The sequence below is a fragment of the Pan troglodytes genome, chromosome 12 (genome assembly GCF_028858775.2).
Source record: "Pan troglodytes isolate AG18354 chromosome 12, NHGRI_mPanTro3-v2.0_pri, whole genome shotgun sequence".
Classification (NCBI taxonomy): domain Eukaryota; kingdom Metazoa; phylum Chordata; class Mammalia; order Primates; family Hominidae; genus Pan; species Pan troglodytes.
The window spans coordinates 83,761,913-83,782,916 of NC_072410.2; the positions used below are offsets into that span (position 1 = coordinate 83,761,913).

At 36.3% G+C, this 21,004-nt stretch overlaps 1 protein-coding gene across 7 annotated transcripts in view; it reads left to right on the plus strand.

Moving 5' to 3' along the window:
• SOS1 (SOS Ras/Rac guanine nucleotide exchange factor 1) overlaps positions 1 to 21,004 on the plus strand; it is a 142,917-nt gene that overhangs the window by 106,534 nt on the left and 15,379 nt on the right. For 6 of the 7 annotated variants that reach the window (XM_063789973.1, XM_515425.7, XM_009442353.3 and 3 more), the window contains 9 exons: positions 3,173 to 3,254; positions 4,030 to 4,152; positions 4,456 to 4,559; positions 5,680 to 5,902; positions 7,331 to 7,450; positions 10,836 to 10,998; positions 11,499 to 11,616; positions 20,492 to 20,664; positions 20,879 to 20,995. In XM_063789973.1, the coding sequence (XP_063646043.1) occupies positions 3,173 to 3,254; positions 4,030 to 4,152; positions 4,456 to 4,559; positions 5,680 to 5,902; positions 7,331 to 7,450; positions 10,836 to 10,998; positions 11,499 to 11,616; positions 20,492 to 20,664; positions 20,879 to 20,995 (1,223 nt within the window). The remainder of the gene's footprint in view (positions 1 to 3,172; positions 3,255 to 4,029; positions 4,153 to 4,455; positions 4,560 to 5,679; positions 5,903 to 7,330; positions 7,451 to 10,835; positions 10,999 to 11,498; positions 11,617 to 20,491; positions 20,665 to 20,878; positions 20,996 to 21,004) is intronic. The other variant, XM_009442356.4, reaches the window with a different exon arrangement.

Here is a 21,004-nt window from a genome sequence, read left to right on the forward strand (position 1 = left end):
TTACCATTGCCTAATCAATGGAACTAGGTATTCTGTTTTCTTACAAAATTATATAACCTGTCCTTATTGATGGGCATTTGTTTATATTATCTTAGCTCTTTACATCATCAGTAAGATAAAGGTCTCCAGTGGTTAGCGACATGGTGTGTGTTACAGTCATTGAAATGGAGACACCAATCCAATAGAAATAAAAATAATGTCTGGAATTTTTATGCTTTTCTGTGTAAAATTTCAAATATAAGTATTTTGTCGTCTTAATATGTTTTTCATTCATTAGCAATTTTTCATTGCTTTAGACTAAAAATAGAATATAAATTAATACAAGCCTGGGACTATATGCAGCCTTTAAGATATTTTTTGAAAGTACTTAAATTTTTGCCAGATTTTCTTGGTTTGTTTTTAGTTTCTGCTGCTTTTGTCTTTTTGGCAAGACTACTCTTAATTCCAGTCAAGCTAAAAACAACTCTAGAACCTAATACAACAGTCATGATTATGGGAGTGTTTATTTCACTTCCAGCTGCAGAAACCCTGTACAGCATACAGGAAGGTACAGCTGTTAATTCCTAAAATCTAGAATAAGGCTGATCAAGAGTTACAGAATCACAATTAGACTGCTGATTTTTCAGTGACTTTCTGGTGCCTTTAACCAAGATTAGCAGTACAGGTACATTCTGAGTTAATCATTCATGTAAATTTCTATAGTGGTTATATAACTCAAGGTTTAATTCTTTATATTTAGATCTCACAGCTGTGGAAACTTTAAGGGTTTCTTTAATCCAGGGAGGTTATACGATATGATAGAAAAGAGCACTAAATCAGGAATCACATGATCTAGGTTCTGGGTCCATCTCTGCCACTCTACAGTATGACCTTAGATAAGTCTAGTTACATCTCTTCCAGCCCTGCTCACCTCACATAAATCATATGAAATAAGTTATGTCAAAGTTCTTTGAGAATGTTACATAATAGACCAAGAATTGGTGTGATCCCATTTGACTGTGGCACTGAGACACATCATGGCTTTCCCAGCATTATAATCAATTACTAAAGAACTGAAATGGCCAGAAGTTTTGGCTTAAGAAGATGAAAAGTCTGTTTAGAAATAGCTTGCCTTTAACCATAGCCACAGTTTTCTTAAAACATACTTTAAGTCACTTAGAACTTGCTTTTATTCTGTTTTTCAACTTAAAATTCCTCTTGATGTCCCTCAACTTTTTAGCCTGATTTTCATGGCATTTGAGAAAATATGGAGGTGAGTGTTGATTTTAGATTTTTAGACTGAAATAAACTTTTCCTTTAAAAAGGGAGAGGGCACCCTAAATTTGGAACACAGGTCAAGGATGCTTGGAGTACTCTGTACTGCGGGTATGGGCTCTCTCCAACAGTGACAACTCAGCATCTCTCTAGTGGCCACTGCTTTTGCTTCCTAAACATGCTGTTTTGAGTAGCCTCACCTTACAAATAGATTTGCAGAACAGGAAGAAGATTCTTGAAAGGGAAGATTGTGATGAAACCGATAAAAATCTCTGTATTAAAATCTTGTACAGCCTTCTGTTTTAATATCTTTTCTTCTGGATGAGACATTAGTCTTTAACTTTTGAGGAACTCTGTAACTGAAGACAAACAATAAAATACCAACAGAGAGGAAATTATTAAAGGATTATATGTATTTAAATTACTTTTATCAGTAACCCACTCTAGCCTCAGAAGGTATAAAGCTAACGGAGAAGGGGACATTTAAAACCAATGTATTTTTATTCTGTAAATCTTTAACTTAAAATAGTGTTTTAAATTCAAGGTTATCTGATATTTAAATCAGTTATTATCTCGATGACCACATATCAATAGATTGGAAGTATATTTCTGTTTTATGATAAATCCATGAATTTGCTTTTTGGGGAAAAAGTTATTATAAACATTTTATTTTAAGGCTAAACCTAGGATGGGTCTTAGTGAGAATCAGCCTAAATCAAAATTTTCCAAACAAATACATTCTGCTTTTGCTAAATCCTATGCTAATAAAAGACATTGTGCTTCTTATAAAACTTTGACCCACATTATGTAGCCTAACAGAAATAAAGGCATCTGCTACCCTCTATGAATTTACTATTGGAGTCTACCAGTCCCTAATACAAATAGGAAAAGAATGCTCCCAATAAAAGACTCAAGTTACTGAACTTTCCCCTCCTTAAAAAAAAAAAAAAAAAAAAAAAAAAGATTTACAATTAAATGTGGGCCTTGATAAAATTTGAGTTATAGAAGTGAGTGATTTCTCCCCCCTATTATGGGAGATGTCTTTCCCCCTCTTTATGCAGAAGACAACAGCCCAAGTCTCTTGTGCTGGTGAGAGCAGCCTTTCTCCACAACTTAGGAGAATACTGTTAAGGAGAGACGGGAGTAGGTCAGGCCTAGGGGAGTGATCACACTCAGCGTCTTGTTTTACTTCATGGAGATGTGAATGAAAAGTAGGTCCTTTCATGGAAGGGATTGGAGACTCCTATATTTATGATTGACCTCTCATTGTGACTACTTGAAATAAAGGCAATTAAAGGTTGGAATAGGACCAAACCAACATATTCTATCACATTTAATAGTTTTAATAGCTTATAAGTATTTGTAAGCATCTTTAAGTAGTTGTGAGATTTTTAGCAAATAATTTAAAAACTGTATTTAACTTTAGCTACTACTTTATAAGTTCCAATTTCCAGTTGCATGCTCTGTTAACATGATTTAAAGAAAGCTAGATAAGTCATCCTAGATAAACTCATCTTGATGTAAGGAAAAGTAATGGGTTATTGCTGTGGCCTTTCTCTTTATAAGGGGGATAAACCAACTGGTGATACTTTGAGATCCTGGTAGCAGGTGGGAGGGGAGCCTGGTTCCCTGCTTTATCTTTGCTTTTCTTTCTTGCTCATTCCTGTGGCCGATGAGTTTAAGATCATCTTGTCAGTGTGCAGAGGGCAAGAAATAAGTTGATGTAAAGTTTTAATATCACCACTAATTTAGGAGGCACTAAGCTAGCAGTGCATTACCAAGTCCAAAGCCTTCTACTTGGCAAAACATTTTGGAACTTTTAAACTTGACTATTTGATCTATTTTGAAAATGTACATAACAGTTTTAATCATTTTGAATCAAAGAGTTTAATAAGGTATTTTTCCTTTTTCTTCTTAGATCCCAATTTTGTTCGGACATTTCTTACAACATACAGATCCTTTTGCAAACCTCAAGAACTACTGAGTCTTATAATAGAAAGGTCTGTCCATTTAAAAAATATTTAAATTCATTATTTTTTGTTAAAAAAGAGATTGAGCTAAGATCTTTTTCAGAAATGTCAGATGAGCTTTAAAATATACTTCACAAGCACTTTTTCAATAAATAAAATCTCTTAGATGAACATTTATTTTATAATAATGTTAGCTTTTATTATTTCAATACAAAAATATTCTTTTTTGTATGTGAAAACTCAGTATTTGAAATTTCAAATTTACAGAACTAAAGATCTATATAAAATTTATAGAGTCAAGAAATTCAAATTCTGATGAGTTAGATGTTCTAAGTAAGTTTTCAAACATACTTCATGTTGAGTAAAATGGAACTTGTCAGTGAACAAATACAGTGATGGAAGGAAAATATTTCATGTACCCAAACAAAGAGCAGTCAGTTTTTCTGGAATTACCCTTAACAGTGATTATGTCACCTGATTTAGAGTAATTCCACAGACCAAAAATGAATATCAGTCCCGTAACTTTATAGTCACATTTATTTTTAGAATTTGCATGTATTCTTTATTTTGTTTGTAGTTAGTTTTATCTATATTGGCAAGTACTAATTTCTTTTAAAAATTTTTAAATAATTTTATTAGCCTTTAATACTATAGGAGTCTCACTTGTTTACACTGATATGCATATCTTCAGTAATTTTTTACAGTATTCTCTTGATTTTGCTGACTGGTGAAAACGTTTGTGGTTTTCTATTTGTATAACTCGATATAATTAGTCTTTTCATTAATTTGTTCTATTTTATGTTAGGTTTGAAATTCCAGAGCCTGAGCCAACAGAAGCTGATCGCATAGCTATAGAGAATGGAGATCAACCCTTGAGTGCAGAACTGAAAAGATTTAGAAAAGAATATATACAGCCTGTGCAACTGCGGTAAGCATTAAATAAATGAAGTAAATAAGTCTTTATCAAACTTTCGTTTCAATGTTGAAGTATATAAGGACCTTTCCCAAACAAGGAGAGGGGTGACAATAAAATTAGTAAATTAAATTTACTAATTAGAGCAGTTATCAGAAATTATAGTATAAGCCTTAACATAGAATTTTGGAAGTGTTAAGCACACTGATAAGATTAATTTGGTAAGAGTTACTGCATTTTCGTTTGTATTGTACTGTGCATTGTGATAAACATTTATGTTTGATTCCCATGTAATTCAATTCTGTGTTAATGCCATAGAGTATTAAATGTATGTCGGCACTGGGTAGAGCACCACTTCTATGATTTTGAAAGAGATGCATATCTTTTGCAACGAATGGAAGAATTTATTGGAACAGTAAGAGGTATGTTTTTTTTTTTAGGTGCCTAGTTTTATATGTAATAAAACTACCAACACGGTGACTATCAATTGATGTCATTGGGGCTCAGTAATGTAAGATGTTTATAATAGTACCAGCATAACCATTTCAAAAAGTTAAAAATTTTCATCAAATAGCATTTAGACCTGCAAATTGCTCAACAGTCACCCTGTTGATCCAATGTATTTTCATTTAGTGACTCAACTTACTGATTATTTTAGAGTTGATTAAGCCAAGTCTTCATATATATCCCAAAGTATGAGGGCATTTGGGAATTACGTTGTGCCATTATAACACCACTGATGGAGGTCGAGTGGGCCACAGGCAAATAGAATCAGAAAGGAAGCAGAGTGGATTAAATTGAGAGTCCGTGTCTAACACTGCCACTAATCAGATACGTGACTTTGGGCAAAATCACTTAGATTCTTTAGACTTCAGTTTTCTTATCAATAACATAAGGAGCTAGGTTTGTTGATCTCTAAGGTTTTCCTTCTAGTTTTAAAGATTACGTGAGTGTATGGCTCTAAGGATGTCTTAGACAAACTTATTTTTATTTCCTTTGTATGCTCTAAATGATAATCAGAAAATAGTTAAATAATAGTACTTTCATGTACAATATAAAACAGAGCCACATCAAAACTCACACTAAAAATGAAGGAATCAGTCCTCTGGCACTGATATTTATTGGTTTATAAAATGCAGTGTTAATTAGATGAATATTGTGTATAATCTATCCTTATAAATCTTGTGATTTACATAAGATATACCTTTTCTTGGAGGATTATAAAATAATACATTAAACTGAAGATCAGAACAATGGGATGGACAATCTCTACAAATTAAGTACTTTCTAATTTTATTTGGAAAGGATCTGGAAGAATACATACCAGGCTATTAACAGTGGTTACCCAAATGAAGAAGAATAAGATTAGGATTGGGGACCGGGAAATGGAAAAGGAGAACTTGCATTTTTCATTTTGATCATTTGAACTTTTTATAGCAAAGATACATTCAGGTGTCATCTGTGTGATTTTAAACCATTTTTAAAATATAAAATATTAAATAAAGAATATTTAAATGTTATTTAAAATATAATGTATTGCAGGTAAAGCAATGAAAAAATGGGTTGAATCCATCACTAAAATAATCCAAAGGAAAAAAATTGCAAGAGACAATGGACCAGGTCATAATATTACATTTCAGAGTTCACCTCCCACAGTTGAGTGGCATATAAGCAGACCTGGGCACATAGAGACTTTTGACCTGCTCACCTTACACCCAATAGAAATTGCTCGACAACTCACTTTACTTGAATCAGATCTATACCGGTATGTAATTTAACATTCAAGTTGAAAAATCATTTCAAAAGAGTTAACTTTTAAAATGAAATACTGATTTCTGCCTTATAGGGTTTTCATAAGACTTAACTGAAATATTACATGAAGTGTCTAGTAATAAGGCCAGGCAGGCAGTTCCTGTTCTTTTACTCCCCTGGTCCCTCTAGCTGAATTTACACCTTCTGTCTTTCTGTGTTCACCCCTAGTTGGTAAGGCTAGGTTCAAATCCTGGCTTTACCAATTGCTGGCCCTGGGCAACTTTAACCTCCTTGTGTGACTTTATCCTTCTGCCCCTTATTTTCCTCAAGAGTAAAATGGGGCTACTGATAGTACCTACTCCTGGGGCTGTTTTGAGGTTTGCAAGTCAATATATGTACATTACCTAGCACAAAGTAAGGGCTCAATAAATGTTAGCTACTGCTTTATTGTGAACTTACAGCCATTATAGTCTTTTTTAGTTTATCATACTACATTGATGTAATTATCTCAAAAATGTCCTTCTGATTTTAAATGGAGACTACTTAGAATCTTAAATTATTCACTTTTTAATAACTAAATGAGAAAATGAGCTAAATTTATAGATCTCCCACTAAAAATCATATTTCTGAAAATTACAGTGTTAGAATCTATTTTATTTCCTAGGACCCTTTTGTGGTAGGTTTTTTTCCTCTCCTCCTTTAGACCAAAAGAAAAAAAAAAGATGTGTGAATGCACTGATTACTGTACCCTCTTTGAACTGATTATAACAGATATCATTACTTAAATGTCTACTTTGTCACCCTAATTTATTAATAATGTTTATAAGTGCTGGGAAAGATATTATGGAGGAGTCTCAACCTTGCCCAAAGCAAAATGCTACTAGAAAGCAACGCTAAAAGTACACAGGTATTTCCATAAAAATAGTTTTTAAAAACAGTTTTTAAAGGCTGGGCATTGTGGCTCACTCCTGTAATCCCAGCATTTTGGGAGGCCAAGGCGGGTGGATCGTCCAAGGTCAGGAGTTCGAGACCAGCCTGGCCAACATGGTGAAACCTTGTCTCTACTAAAAACACAAAAAATTAGCCAGGCGTGGTGACGGGCGCCTGTAATCCCAGCTACCCAAGAGGCTCAGGCAGGAGAATCACTTGAACCTGGGAGGCGGAGGTTGCAGTGAGCCAAGATCATGCCATTGTACTCCAGCCTGCACAACAAGAGTGGAACTCCATCTCAAAAAAAAAAAAAAAGAAGTTTAAAAAAAATGCATAAGGAAATATGCATAATTACACTTTTTTGTTATACCTTGTTTTCACAGACCTTTCTGTTGGTATAAGAGGAAAGTTCATATGAGAGTTTAGTTTTTATTTGTCTCCTTTACTTAATAAAACAATGTCTATATTAGAGAAAAAAGTGTCATGTAGAATTATGTATTGATGATTTTAGAGCTGTACAGCCATCAGAATTAGTTGGAAGTGTGTGGACAAAAGAAGACAAAGAAATTAACTCTCCTAATCTTCTGAAAATGATTCGACATACCACCAACCTCACTCTGTGGTTTGAGAAGTAAGTATTCCTAGCATTCTTATATTTTATAGCTGTCAGCTATGTTATGAATTTCAATGCAATTTTTTTGTTTGTTTTTTTTGAGACGGAGTTTTGCTCTGTCACATAGGCTGGAGTGCAGTGGCACATCGGCCCACTGAAACCTCCACCTCCCAGGCTCAAACGATCCTCCCACCTCAGCCTCCAGAGTAGCCAGGATTACAAGTGTGTGATATCACACTCACCTAATTTTAATTTTCTTTTTTTCTTTTTCTTTTTTTTTTTTTTTGAGACAGAGTCTGGCTCTGTTGCCCAGGCTGGAGTGCAGTGGTGTGATCTCAGCTCACTGCAACCTCCACCTTCCGGGTTCAAGCAATTCTCAGGCCTCAGCCTCCTGAGTAGCTGCAACTACAGACGCACACCACCACACCCAGCTAATTTTTGTATTTTTAGTAGAGATGGGGTTTCATCACGTTGGCCAGGCTGGTCTTGAACTCCTGACCTCAAGTGATCCACCCCTCTTGGCCTCCCAAAGTGCTGGGATTACAGGCGTGAGCCATCGCTCCTGACCAATGCAATTTTATTTCTATATGTCTCATGTCTTTTTCCTCTATTCCTCCTTTCTTTTGCATTGAGTGTTGATGAAAATGATAATATTTGTCATTAGAAAATGTTGAATGTTTTTCTAATGTAGCATTAATTTTTTTCATTAACTTTTTTTGAGGTCCTTTTAGTGGTTGCCTGGTTGCCTTACAGTTTACCATACACGTCTTATCAGAATCAGCTTCAGACTTATAGTAGCTTAATACCAGTGACATATGAAATATTACTCCTATGTAGTTCTATTCCCTTTCTCCCTTTTTTTTGTGGTACTGTAATACATATTACATCTTATTAATGATGCAAATCAAACAATACATTGTTACAGTTATTACTTTACCATTTGTCATCATCCTCTTAGCCCATTAAAGCTTTGCTCTCACCCAACTTCTTTGTGTATTATTGGCAACATATTACAAATATATTACATTTCTATGTTAATAAATTCAACAATGTTTATATTATTTTATACAGTTGTTTAAGTCAGTTATGAGAAGAAATGAGAAAAAAATACGCATTTACAAAATGTCTTTAATAATTACACAATTACCTTTACTGATGGTCTTTGTGTGGATTCGAATTACCATCTGGGATCACTTGCTTTTCAGCCTGAAGAACTTCCTTTAGTATTTCTTCTGGAGGGTGGGCTAGCAACAAATTCTCTCAGTTTTTGTTTATCTGGGAAAATCTTTATTTTACCTTCGTTTTTGAACAATGGCTCTATCTTCAAGTTAGTATTTTTTTTTTTCAGTTCAAATATACTATTGAGCTTATCCAGTAAGTTTTTTATTTCAGTTATTGTACTTTTTAATTCCAGAATTTCCCTTTGGTTCCTTTTTATAGTTTCTATCTCTTTAATGATATCCTCTCTTCGATGCACATTGTCATCAATACCTTCCTTTCCTTCTTTTTCATGCTTTCCTTTAATTCTGTGACTGTATTCATAATGGCTACTTAGAAATCTTTTTGTTACTGTTGTTAAATCTGACATTTGGTTGCTCTCACAGGCAGTTTCTGTTCCTTCCACCCCCTCTGCCCCACCCCCACCCCTTGTAAGAGTCATACTTTCCTATTTGTTTGCATACCTCATCTGTTTTTGCTGGAAACCTGACATTTCAGATAATATAGTGTAGCAACTCTGAGTACTGCTCCTCCTTCCCCAGCCCCCTTTCCAGGGCTTCTTATTGCATGGCAGTAGTACTGGAAAGTCTCATCCACTCCTTACCTGACCACACACACCCAGCTATGAAACTCCACAATTTGCCAGCTGATTGCTCTGATGTTTTCAACAATTTTCTGGTGGCATAAATGCTATACAAAATAATGCAATCAAATTGTGGCTCCTTTGAAGGAATGGTTTCTGAGATTTCTGTTTGATACTTGTTCTGACCCCAGGAGGGCTCCTCTCAGCCGTCTTATTTCCTAGTTGTCTCCTGCAAACTACTCTGCCTACAGTCTAGGGTGTATCTTCATTAGATCCACAAATCTCTTCCCCATTGCCTTTCACCACAATTTCCACTGTTCCTAAGGGCACCATTAAATTTAAACTACTTTATACTTTGTTGCAAATGACAAGAAATTAGGAGCTATCTGTTTGAAACAGGGCTCTGGGGCTGGGGAACAATGGCAAGCTTTTCTCTGACACTTCTGCCCTAGGAGCTAAGTGCTTGGTTGAGCAGGTAGAGTGGCAGACGGATGCTACTGCAGCCTGAGGTCTTCTTACCTGCCTCTTCTGGCATGGAACCATGCCCTCAGGAACCAGAGGAAGGGCTCTTTTCTCAGTATGCTCAAAACATCACACCCGAGGTAGAGTCTCCATTCCATAAGTGGAAGTTGGGCAAAAAAGGGTATTCCCACTTCTCAGCTGCACTCAACTGGGACTTGGCCTCAGCAACAGGCAGCAGGGACAGGATGAGAAAACTGAAGTCCTGCTCCTGCACCTCGCTGGGAGCTAGGTGTTCTTGACTGCAGGAATCTGGAGTAGATGCTCAGTTCACCCTCACTGAGCTGGGAGAAAGAAGGGAGGGACCAGTCTTGGTTCAAACACCACAGACTCTCTCCCCTCTCTTACCAAATTTTTGTAGATCTTCCTGAATAGATGTTTCTTTTGCCATTTGCTCTCAGGGCCATTACTAGAGACTTTAAATGTGTGTGTGTGCGTGTGCATGTGTGTGTTTGTGTGTATGTGTGTTTTAATAATTTTTACCAGTTTCACCCAGTGAAGCTCCTCATACTATCATACCACAAGTCCAGAATCTCAATGCAATTATATATTAGGTTGGTGCAAAAGTAATTGCAGTTTTTGCCATTACATTTAATGCTGTTCCTAGAAATGTAGGAAACATAGGAACAGAGCTGTTCCTAGAAATGTATGTAGCCAATAATATATGAAAGAAAGAAATTGAGCATTAATCACTAAAATCTTGCAATTAGATGAAGAATAGAACACAACAGAATTCTTGAATTCTACTAGAATACACCCACATCACAAAGACCTCACAAAGACCTACATACATTCCACAAGATAGTGGCCTCACCAGTTAATTCTGATGCTAATAGAGGATGCACCAAATATAGTAGGAAAATGATTGTTTGACTGTACCAGTCTAGAAGACAGGAAAGAGCAGTATGCCTGACTGGAGGCACTGCCTTCCTTCTATCAGTCACCCTGAATGTGTCTTCTCTACAGTAGTTATACTATAGCCAACCCCCTACTCTCTACATTATTTTATTTACTAAATTCTTTAAGCTATAACTTTATTGGAAAAACTCTCAAACCTTTAGTTCACTTTTTTTTTATTCCCAGATGTATTGTAGAAACTGAAAATTTAGAAGAAAGAGTAGCTGTGGTGAGTCGAATTATTGAGATTCTACAAGTCTTTCAAGAGTTGAACAACTTTAATGGTGTCCTTGAGGTTGTCAGTGCTATGAATTCATCACCTGTTTACAGACTAGACCACACATTTGAGGTAGGTTTCTACATGTGTTTTTAAAATGAACTTTCATTCCCTATTACAAAAATTAGATTTTTAACAATTATCTTTAATTTTTAAATGTCTCGTTTGTCTTTTCAGTAGTAGATTAAAAGACTGAATTATCTAAGTTTTGTAATGAATTGGTTGCTTTTTAAAATTTAAGCATTCCTATTAAAATGTATTCACAGGTCCCAGCCTAAGCTAGAAGAAAAAACTTTCGGCACTTAATTTGTAAGATAATGTACAATTAAATGTTCACATAATTGTGTAAGGAATGACATGATAAACTAGATCTCTCTCACACACACACACACACTTCAAGTTTATACTGAGGTCTATGAAGATAATTTATTTGAAGCAATATTTGAAGCAATGTTACAGTCATAAAATCAAATTGATACTGTTGTATTTGGGCGTTTCTGTTAGCCTAGTATTTTTTTTGACAAGACCTTTGATTCCTTTTGTAAACTTATGCCTATTTTTTTTCCTTATAGCAAATACCAAGTCGCCAGAAGAAAATTTTAGAAGAAGCTCATGAATTGAGTGAAGATCACTATAAGAAATATTTGGCAAAACTCAGGTCTATTAATCCACCATGTGTGCCTTTCTTTGGTAAGTATTTCTTTCTGAATTTTTATTGCATTTCTGGATAAAACAAAACACTTATTTCATTAAATGACTGAATAATTACATGTGTAATATGCCAGCAGAAAATACTTGTTTGATCAATATTTAGCACCTGAAGCCCTTTAGAATTTTTCTCATTAAGACTTAAGGTGAAGTCTAATATACATTTCATTTTCTATTTTCATCTTAGGCAGCCATTAGATATTATATAATACTTGTGTTTTTATATTTATAAAAGCCTTTTTAATTGCATTTTAATAAACTAAATACAGCAGAGGCATAGCCAAACTCAACTATATTTATAATCATTTTTGTAAACAGTTTCACATGGCTAAAAATCATAGTGTGCCTGCTGTGCCTTTGGGCCCACACTTCTGGCACATCAAAATTTTATTCTCTTCATCCTCTCCTATTTTTCCCCTTCTGCATCAGAGGAAGGAAGTACCTTTTCCTTCCTTTTTAGGACTGAATCTACCACCTGAATCTCCCTTTCTGTAGGTTCCTCTATCTTTTTCCGTTCTTTATTTCCTTTATTTTCATGTATTCAATATCTCTTTCCTACTCTCATCTTTTCTCTGCCTGAGTATATGCTCTGATGATCCTTCTTTTGAATGCTTATAGAAATTATGATCTCTCTATAGTCTCTTTAGTATGTGCTATAGTTTCTTCTAGCCTTTTGCTCATCTATATTTTTTATATAGTTTTAAATTCCACTGCATATAACAATGTTATGTCCTGATACTTTTAATATATTTTCCCACATTTTATTGTTTGGGCTTTATAGCAACCATTTTTGTATTTACTTCTAATCTTTTTGCTGTGCACATTGTATATAATTGTAATTGTATGATGTGCATATTAACGTTATTCACTTATCATATCTTATATTTTTGTATTTTATTAAATAATCTTAATTATTTATAATGGCTGCATAATACTCCATAAAGTTGGACAATTTGTTTTAACCATTACCCTGTGATTGGACACATTGTTTCCAGCTTTTTTGCTTTCCAAATAATTTTCTGATTCACATTTTCATTTATACTGTTTTTCTGTATTTGAAAATATCTTCTTGAGACAAATAACCAGAGGAGGAATTACAGTAGTGCTCCCATCTCCACGGTTTCACTTTCCACGGTTTCAGTTATCCATGGTCAGCTTCGGTCCAAAAACATGAGATATTTTGGGAGAGAAAGACCACATTCATGTAACTTTTAGCTATTTTTAATCTTACTGTGCCTAATTTATAAATTAAGCTCATAGGTATGTATGTATGTGTATATGTATGTATAGGGTTTAGTACTACCTATAGTTTCAGGTATCCACTGGGGATCCTGGAACATATCACCTTTGGATAAGGGAGGGACCACTATACATAGGTTAAAAGGTGTCCATTTTTAAACTGTTGATATGTGATTTTAAGTTGCTTTCTGAAAGGCTGCCATGAGAAGTGTATGACAATTATGCTGCCATCAAGTGTATGACAAAGCAAATTTCATCCCATGGTTTCCAATTTTGGATACTTTTTTTTTTCATTTCTATTATTACAACTACTAAGCTATTTGTTGCAATAATTTCCATTCTTTGATTACTGTGGATTTTTTTTTCATACATTCTTTAATATTTGCATTTCCTCTTGTCCATGTCATCTTTCGTATCTCCTGCAAACAATCTGCCTTGTACTTTTTATTCATTGACATGTATTAGTTTTAAATTCTACCATCTGTCCTTTCTCATTCTGGTTTCTATTGTTTCTAACCTTAGAAAGTTCATATAATCTAGTAATAATCATATTTTCTTCTAGCTTTTTTATGACTTTCAAAATTATATTTAACTCTAATATCAAACTGAAGTATCTTTGATATCTTATGAAATACTCAAATTTATTTCCCCACCCAAATTATTTATTTGTTAATCCAGGTTTATTGAATGATTCTACTTTTTCCCTGTTTACATATGGGACTTCCTTTTTTTTTTTTTTTGACACAGAGTCTTGCTCTGTCACCCAGGCTGGAATGCACTAGCTGCCATCTCGGCTCACTGCAAGCTCCGCCTCCCGGGTTCACGCCATTCTCCTGCCTCAGCCTCCCAAGTAGCTGGGACTACAGGCGCCCACCACCACACCCAGCTAATTTCTTTTTGTATTTTTAGTAGAGACAGGGTTTCACTGTGTTAGCCAAGATGGTCTTGATCTCCCGACTTCATGATCCGCCCGCCTTGGCCTCCCAAAGTGCTGGGATTACAGGCTTGAGCCACCGCACCTGGCCAGGGACCTCCTTCTTTAATATGTATTGTATCTCACTGACTTCCTATACCCCTGCCACAGTTTTAAGGACTGTCACTTTATAATCAGTGATTCTCAGCAGGGGGCAGTTTTTGCCCCCCTAGGGAGCATTTAGCAATGCCTGGAGACAATTTTTTTTTTAATTGTCCTAATTGGGATGGTGCTACAGGCATCTAGTGGGTAGAGGATAGAGATATTGTTAACATCCTGCAATGCATAGGACACTTCCCCACAGCCAATAAGTATCCAGTCCAAAAAGTCAGCAGTGCTGAGACAGAGAAACCCTGCTTTATATAGTGTTTTCACAGATGATAAAGTTGGTTCTTCAGGGTTTCTTCAGTCCTTTTTTTTTGGCCAATTTTGCCTGTTTATTTTTCCAAATGAACTTTATAAGTTTGAGTGGGGGGGATGCCCCCAAATGTAACTGGAACAATCTGTCAATTAATTTGTAAAGAACATTTATTATATTTAGCATTTCCCCTTATTATTTTTCCTGGGTATTTTTGGTTTGAATGGTATTCATTAAGTTACCTTTAATTCCAAGAATTTTTAATTTCCTTGGGTTTTCTAAATATTTAATCATGTTTACAAAATATGATACAGTGTCTCTTCCTTTGACCTTATTTCTGTGTTACGCCTTACATAATTGGTCATTAACTTCCCAAACAAAGCTTTAAAAATAATGGCAGAAATAAGCAGCTTGTTTTAAACTCAGTTTTAGCAGGGATAAAGTATAATTTTACTACTTGCTTGATTAGATGGTTTTTATCCTTTTAAGAAAGCATCCTTCTTGCTACAGAATTGCTTCATTTCATTATTTTAAAAATACTAGCCTTCAATTTATATCTACAAACTTTTTTTAATTACCCCTATTTGTAATATATCTTTCTCATTTCTGTTTTTACTTACTTGCTTTAATTTACTTTTTCTCCAAAAAGATAAGGTCTCTAATTATCTGCTGATTTTATGAGGTTTAAAGAAAATCATTATTAATTCCTAGTTTTCCTGAGGACTTTTCCCCTACCCCTACATTCTTTTTTTTTTTTTTTTTTTTTGATACAAGGTCTCACTCTATCACCCAGGCTAGAGAGTACAGTGGCACCATCTTGGCTCACTGCATCCTCCACCTCATGGGCTCAAGCAGTCATCCCGCCTCAATCCCCCAAGTAGGAGGAACTACAGGCACAAACCACTATGCCTGGCTAATTTTTTTTTTTTTTGTAGATACAGGGTTTCACCAGGTTGCCCAGGCTGGTCTCGAACTCCTGAGCTCAAGAGATCCACCTGCCTTGGCCTCCCAAAGTTCTAGGATTACAGGTGTGAGCCACCATACCCAGCCTTACCCTCTACATTCTTGATAAAAATATTGAATTCATTGATCTTCTCTTCCTGGTAAAATATTAAAGCCTATATGTTTTTGCTTAAAGATATTACCAGTTCGTTTAAGAGGAACTGGAAAGGCTCTGGATATATCTGACGTTATGTCAATCTGTCAACGTATATTTCTTGAATACCTACTAAGTACCAGGACTACGTCAGGTGCTTAGAAAAGTGAAAAATACACAGTCAGTCTGCTCACCTAGCTTATAGTCATGCTACTCATGATATCCCGTGGTCTCCGGTACACAGACATGAAAAGAAACCTCAGGACCCATTCACTGACTATTTGGCCCCTGCTCCTGTAACATCCTAATGGTTGGTATTTATTTATACAAACTGAAACTGTCCAAAGTCCTCTCTCAGATCTTTATAAACTTAACTGATCTTCATAACATGTTCTCTTTTTTTTTTGAGACAGTTTCACTTTTGTTGCCCAGGCTGGAGTGTAATGGCACGATCTCGGCTCACTGCAACCTCTGCCTCCCAGGTTCAAGCGATTCTCCTGCCTCAGCCTCCCAAGTAGCTGGTATTACAGGCACCCACCACCACACCCGGCTAATTTTTGTATTTTTACTAGAGACAAGGTTTCACCATGTTGGCCAGGCTGGTCTCAAACTCCTGACCTCAGGTGATCCACCTGCCTCAGCCTCCCAAAGTGCTGGGATTACAGGCGTGAGCCACTGCGCCTGGCCATAACATGTTCTTAAGTGAAAGAAGGAAGTTTCAGACCTACTTTAGAGTATGATTTCATAAGGTGTTTTAAGGTGAGCTGTGTGATTTATGGAGTGAATACAAACATGTAGGTAGTTTGATAGGCACACAAAGTTTAATAGGTGCAGCCCATCTGCCAGCCTTCGTACCCCTTTCTTCTTGCTCATCTTCCTAGTTACTGAGCCTCTGCTCCTTTAAGGTAGTTTATCTACAACTGACCCTGGTCAGTTTTGGTGCCCTATCTGTGCTATTCTTAAGCTAAAAGTTACCAGTCTCTGGAGTTAGACAGCCTTTCATACAGTTCTGATCCAGTGGGTAAAGCCAGATGTTATTGCTGCTTCTGAATTCCATCCTGTCTATATGGTAGTTTATAGAAACTCCTTCCAGATTCTTTTCCTAAATTCTGGATACTGGTTTTCAAACCCCTTCTTTGGGGGAGGGTCAGGGATAGTAGCTGATATTTCCTCTAATATTTTACCAGCATTATTCCCATCTTTTGCTGGCACAACCACCATTTAAAGAATAAAAGTAGGGCAGTTACTCATTCCAAAGCTCTGCCAGATGTTTCAGGGCTATAACACAGTTTTTCTCCATAAACTAAAATATTCTACTGATAGGAGAATGGATAGGTGGGCTAAGAAATGAATTTTTTCAGCTGGGCGCAGTGGCTCAAGCCTGTAATCCCAGCACTTTGAGAGGTTGAGGTGAGCGAATTGCTTAGGGCCAGGAGTTCAAGACCAGCCTAGCCAACATGGCAAAACCCCATCCCTACTAAAAATACAAAAGTTAGCCAGGCATGGTGGTGCATTCCTGTAGTCCCAGCTTACTCGGGAGGCAGAGGCACAAGAATTGCTTGAACCTGCCAGGAGGCAGAGGTTGTAGTAAGCCAAGATCGCACCACTATACTCCAGCCTGGGTGACAAGGCGAGACTCTGTTTCAAAAATAGAATTTTTTCTAAGGTAAAAGGAGGATGTATCTTAATCAGGTTTGTCATCAAACATCCAAGCCTTTAGCATTGGCTTTGCCCTTTGCTTTTACACAGCTCTGATCTTGTGTCCTCCTTCTGTTATGTGTAAATTTGCCTTGTCTCCATTCTTGCTTTCCAGCTATTTTAGAATTGATTCTCATATCCTGGCCTATCTTTTAAATGTCTCTCTTCTATTTTGAAATAATATACTTCTTTCATTCAATCAAAAACATTTGCTGAATGCCTCTATGTGTTATGCCCAGGGCTACATGCTAAGAATAGACAAATAAGATATAGTTCCATAGTTTCTGTTCCCTTGAAAGAGCAGAGAAATAAGTCACAGCACTGTGTAGTAAGTATAACACTGTATTGTAGAAAAGTGTAGATTGAAGTGTGGACAAATGCCAGAGAAGCCTAGAATCCTAAGCAGCTACTTTATCCTGGGAAGGATGGGAAAGACATCAGCAAAAAAGGTGAAACCTCAGCCCTCTTCTTTGTCATAATGCTCTGTTTTCTCTTTCCCTAGAAGAGCTGCCTCCAGAGGTAGGGTATGTTAAATGATATACTGAAGTACAGGAACAACTAGACTTTCTTTTTATATATTTTTTAAAACATGAAAAAAAAACCTAAGCTTTACTAATATATAATTCTCAGGTTTATGTTATACATACATACATATATGCTATGTTTTTATTAAACTATATATGTGTATATAGGGAGAAAGCGAGGATATGTGCTTAAATATTTTTTACTGATGCAGTGTAAGATCAAAGTTTGGACACCACTGCTGTGATCATTTGTTCTTTTAGCTAGCCATCAGTTAGGCATAAAATAATTTCCAAATTTCATCCCAAACTGTACCAAAGTGCTACTTATAAGCATTTTCACAACTTCATTCAAGTGTGCTTTCAAGAACAAAGCTGTGAGTCTTCATTCCCACTGCCCCCATTTCCTCCCCAAACCAGTTAATCAGTTCTTGGGGAGTCTACCTCTTAAATATTTATCCACTCCCCATTATCCCCATAGACACTAGGGCAGCCCTCATCATCTCACCAGGACTATTGTTAGCCTACTAACTGCTCTTCATGTTACTGGTCTTAACTCCTTCCAACCCACCTGGCTTCATAGTACAACTAGAGTAATCCTTCTAGAATGCAAACAAAATCCTTCTAATTCCCTAATTATCTCCTAGATAAAAGTTAAGCTATTTGACAAAAGGCACTTCATGACCCAGTCCAAGTGCTAATACCCACAAACTCTTCACAGATGGGCCATCAGTTTGTGACCAATATGGAAGGTTGATTTGGGCTGCCATTGAGCATGCATACTCTTATGGACGTGTTTGTCAGACTGAACACTGAGCTGAGTGGATCATGCAACTTGTGTAGAGGACAGTATAAATGGCTGAAAATAAAAGCCAAATGACAGGCAGATGTGAAAATAAAAAAGCCTGTGCTTACTAGAACACACAGTCACTTTGTCTTATGAATGTATCATCAGGCATAGCCCAGGTGCTGAGAAATAACCAAGTAACTAATGCACTTAATAACTGGATCCTTTTAAAAACCAAACAGGCATTGATGTCAGATTTCATTATTGCTGATCTGTTCAATATTGATTTGGATCCTTTTATCTTTCCAAGGATGTGGCCAAAGATTTCTGTGGTGTATGCCTCTACCACAAAAGCATTTAGAAGTACAAACCCAGCCCTTGCCTATGTCTATCCTCATATCCTGCCACTCTTCCTCTACCCCACACACCAAACCCCTATGGTCTAGCCATACTAAAGAGCAAATTATCTCTAAGTATGCCTTTCAAGCAAGCTTCATCATGAATCAATGCCTTTATACACACTGCTGCTTTGCTTAGACTGCTCTTCTACCTTATTCTACTCATTACACTTCTCATTTTGGGGGACTTATTCTAAGCATTATCTCATCTGTGATGCTTTTTCTAGTCCTCCCAGCTCAAGACAGAGTTTGGAATACCTCCTTTTTGCTCTCATAGCATCTTATGCATTACTACTAACATAGCACCTCCTAGTATGTAGCGCTTAGCAAATTATACTGTAGTAGCCAACAGTTCAAAGCTCTGGATCCCTGAGGTCAGGAATGCCTTAAGCACTGGACTGCTGGAGGTCTTTCTCATCTTTGTACCTGCAGTACCTAATGCAGGACTTGGCTTACAGCAGAGAATCCGTACACATGTGGGGAGTGAACGAACTCAGGATCTTTTTTCTCCTCAAAGCATTGTAATCAGTACTTTAGGGAAAAAGGTAGAAGCATAAGAATATTAGGGCAAGATGCAACAACAGCATCAACAATCACAACCACGGCTAATTAATACTTAACTTTCGTCAGGCTCTATTCTAAGCTCATACATATATTCACTCATTTGTTTCTCACAGCAACCCTCCTGTCCTCATTTTACAGATGAGAAAAACTGAGGCACAGAGAGACTAATTAAGCAATTTGCACAAGATCACACACTCAGGCTGCTCGCGGTGACTCACGCTTGTAATCCCAGCACTTTGGGAGGCCAAGGTGGGTGGATCACCTGAGGTCAGGAGTTTGAGACCAGCCTGGCCAACATGGTGAAACCCCGTCTCTACTAAAAAATACAAAAATTAGCTGGGTGTGGTGGCACATGCCTGTAATCCCAGCTACTCAGGAGGCTGAGACAGGAGAATCGCTTGAACCCAGGAAGAGGAGGTTGCAGTGAGCCAAGATCGTGCCATTGCACTCTAGCCTGGGAGACAGAGTGAGACTCCATCTCAAAAAATATAAAATAAATATAAAAAAAAATAAGATCACACACAGAGAAAGCAGCAGAACTGGTTCCAGAGCCTTTATGCTAGAATAGAAAGTGCCTGTTATTTTGTTCATTCTCCTCCTCGTCCAGTGTACAGCTGTAGTGATGGGGAAACAGGAAATCAATTACTAGGTTGCCACTAAGTCTACAAACTATTGAAGACCAGAATTTACATAAATCGTATGCAGTCCCACATTTGACAGGCTTGCAAAACCTTCCACATTTCCATGAGTAAGCCTATCCAAATAGTACTACTTCTCAATTGCAAATCATAACAACCTCTTGTGTGGCCGTCAGAGCTGACTAAGCAGAAACTATGATCCTCTGAATTTAGTATTTTTCCTGTTTGCCAAAAATGATGTGTCATTAGTGACGAAGTTATTCTTAAAGTTCCTTTAACAAAACTGTGATTTATATAAAATAACAATGGCTTGGAGGGGGTATGGAAAATTGATTATTCTTCCTAACAAATCTATTAATTTTATTAAACTTGGTCTCCCTCCCTTTTTCTTGGATGTTTATAAAATTTAAGTCTTTCACAGATACTTTCTCTTAAGCTGCTGTTTTCATATCATGGAAATCTGAGCCTTGGTTCTTTTGTTTTGGCAACTGAGATGGTACAGTGTAATATACCCACAATTAATGAAACAGAAAAAAACTTGCATTTTCCTTCTTTATCCTTGAAATCATTCCATTTATCTTCTAGGAATTTATCTCACTAATATCTTGAAAACAGAAGAAGGCAACCCTGAGGTCCTAAAAAGACATGGAAAAGAGCTTATAAACTTTAGCAAAAGGAGGAAAGTAGCAGAAATAACAGGAGAGATCCAGCAGTACCAAAATCAGCCTTACTGTTTACGAGTAGAATCAGATATCAAAGTAAGTTGAATTATTTAAAGATTCATACTTCTGATCAAGTTTATAAACTACTTAATAAAAGGCAGGTTTATTTTATAGGGGAGAAAAAGTAAAATAAACCTTAAAAGAAATAATTCAAATTTACTTGTATTAAATGTTTTCTTAACTTTCCATGAATTTCAAACTGAATTTATAATTTTGAATATTAATAATTTTTTCTTTGCATTTATTTTAGAGGTTCTTTGAAAACTTGAATCCGATGGGAAATAGCATGGAGAAGGAATTTACAGATTATCTTTTCAACAAATCCCTAGAAATAGAACCACGAAACCCTAAGCCTCTCCCAAGATTTGTAAGCATT